The sequence below is a fragment of the Marmota flaviventris genome, chromosome X (genome assembly GCF_047511675.1).
Source record: "Marmota flaviventris isolate mMarFla1 chromosome X, mMarFla1.hap1, whole genome shotgun sequence".
Classification (NCBI taxonomy): Eukaryota; Metazoa; Chordata; class Mammalia; order Rodentia; family Sciuridae; genus Marmota; species Marmota flaviventris.
The window spans coordinates 43,243,973-43,245,356 of NC_092518.1; the positions used below are offsets into that span (position 1 = coordinate 43,243,973).

Here is a 1,384-nt window from a genome sequence, read left to right on the forward strand (position 1 = left end):
GCGCGCTCCGGGAGCCAGGAGACCCCCGCCCCCGCCCCTCGCCCTCCGCCGTGGACGCGCACGCGGACCGGCCCGCGAGCGCGCACGCGAATGCGCCTCACCTCGCTCAACCCCTGCCGGGGGGCGGCTGAGCGACAGAGGGCGGGAGCGGCGCACTGGCGGTGGCGACGCGGTGGGCTGCGTGCGGAGTCGTGGGCTGCCGGGTCCGGGGAGGCGGCGGAAGCGGCGCCTCCAATCAGGCGGCGGGTGGGGACCCTCCGCGCGCCCGGCCGGCGGCTGCCCGCCCCGCGGACTGACTGACGCGCCGGCTCGCCCCCGCCCCCGCGCCCGCCCAGTCTTCCCTCGGCCGCACTCGCTGCTCCCGCGACTCTCTCTGGAGCCCGATCGCTCTCGCTAGCTCTCGCTCTCGCCCTCGCCCGGCCCTTTCTCTGCAGACCGGCTGCTCTGCTGCTCGGCGGCGGCTCCGGCCACTCTGGCGGCGGCCTCCAGGATGAAGTGCAAGCCGAACCAGACGCGGACCTACGACCCGGAGGGCTTCAAGAAGCGGGCTGCATGCCTGTGCTTCCGCAGCGAGCGCGAGGACGAGGTGCTGCTGGTGAGCAGCAGCCGGTACCCGGACCGCTGGATCGTGCCCGGCGGGGGCATGGAGCCCGAGGAGGAGCCCGGCGGCGCGGCGGTGCGAGAGGTGTACGAAGAGGCGGGAGTCAAGGGGAAGTTGGGCCGGCTCCTGGGCGTTTTCGAACAGAACCAAGATCGCAAGCACAGGACCTACGTGTATGTACTGACTGTCACCGAGCTGCTGGAAGATTGGGAAGATTCCATTAGCATCGGGCGCAAGCGAGAGTGGTTCAAGATCGAAGATGCCATCAAGGTCCTGCAGTGCCACAAGCCCGTGCACGCCGAGTACCTGGAGAAACTGAAGCTGGGCGGCTCCCCGACCAATGGAAACTCCGTGGCCGCGTCCGCGTCGCAGAGCGATCCCTAGTATGTACCGCTGGCGCCCGGACTTCGGTGGTCGCCTGGCTTCAGAAGAGCCCTGCCGGAGGGAGCACCTCTCCTGCCATGTGCGGTCGCACGGGCAGGAGAGAGGCTTCTTTTGTTTCCCTGGCAGACCTCTGAATCACGCTTGCAAATTGTCTCAGTCGCCAGGCACTGTTTTCAGACAATTTGCACGTTTTTCAGACGCTTTCAAAATCGCTTCTTGGCGACACTGTAAAATGTTTCGGTAAGCCAAAGCTGCAAGGGGTTTCGTTTAAAGGTGCCTTAAGTGCTGGCCCTGCTCTGCTCTTGGGGGTGGGTGTGTGCGCGCGCCTTGTGATGTTTTGGTTTGGGCTTTTTTTTGTACTTCACATGTTCGTGCGTGAGTGTGCGTGCGCATTTTGGA

At 66.1% G+C, this 1,384-nt stretch overlaps 1 protein-coding gene across 1 annotated transcript; it reads left to right on the forward strand.

Moving 5' to 3' along the window:
* The first annotated feature begins 490 nt into the window (after nt 1-490).
* LOC114105740 (diphosphoinositol polyphosphate phosphohydrolase 3-beta) lies at nt 491-985 on the forward strand. The gene has a single exon (XM_027952312.2). The coding sequence runs from the start codon at nt 491-493 to the stop codon at nt 983-985; it is 495 nt and encodes a 164-aa protein (XP_027808113.1).
* Nucleotides 986-1,384: the final 399 nt, after the last annotated feature.

Coding starts and splice junctions, on each gene's coding strand:
- LOC114105740 (XM_027952312.2), top strand. CDS start 491: ATGAAGTGCAAGCCGAACCAGACGCGGACCTACGACCCGGAGGGCTTC.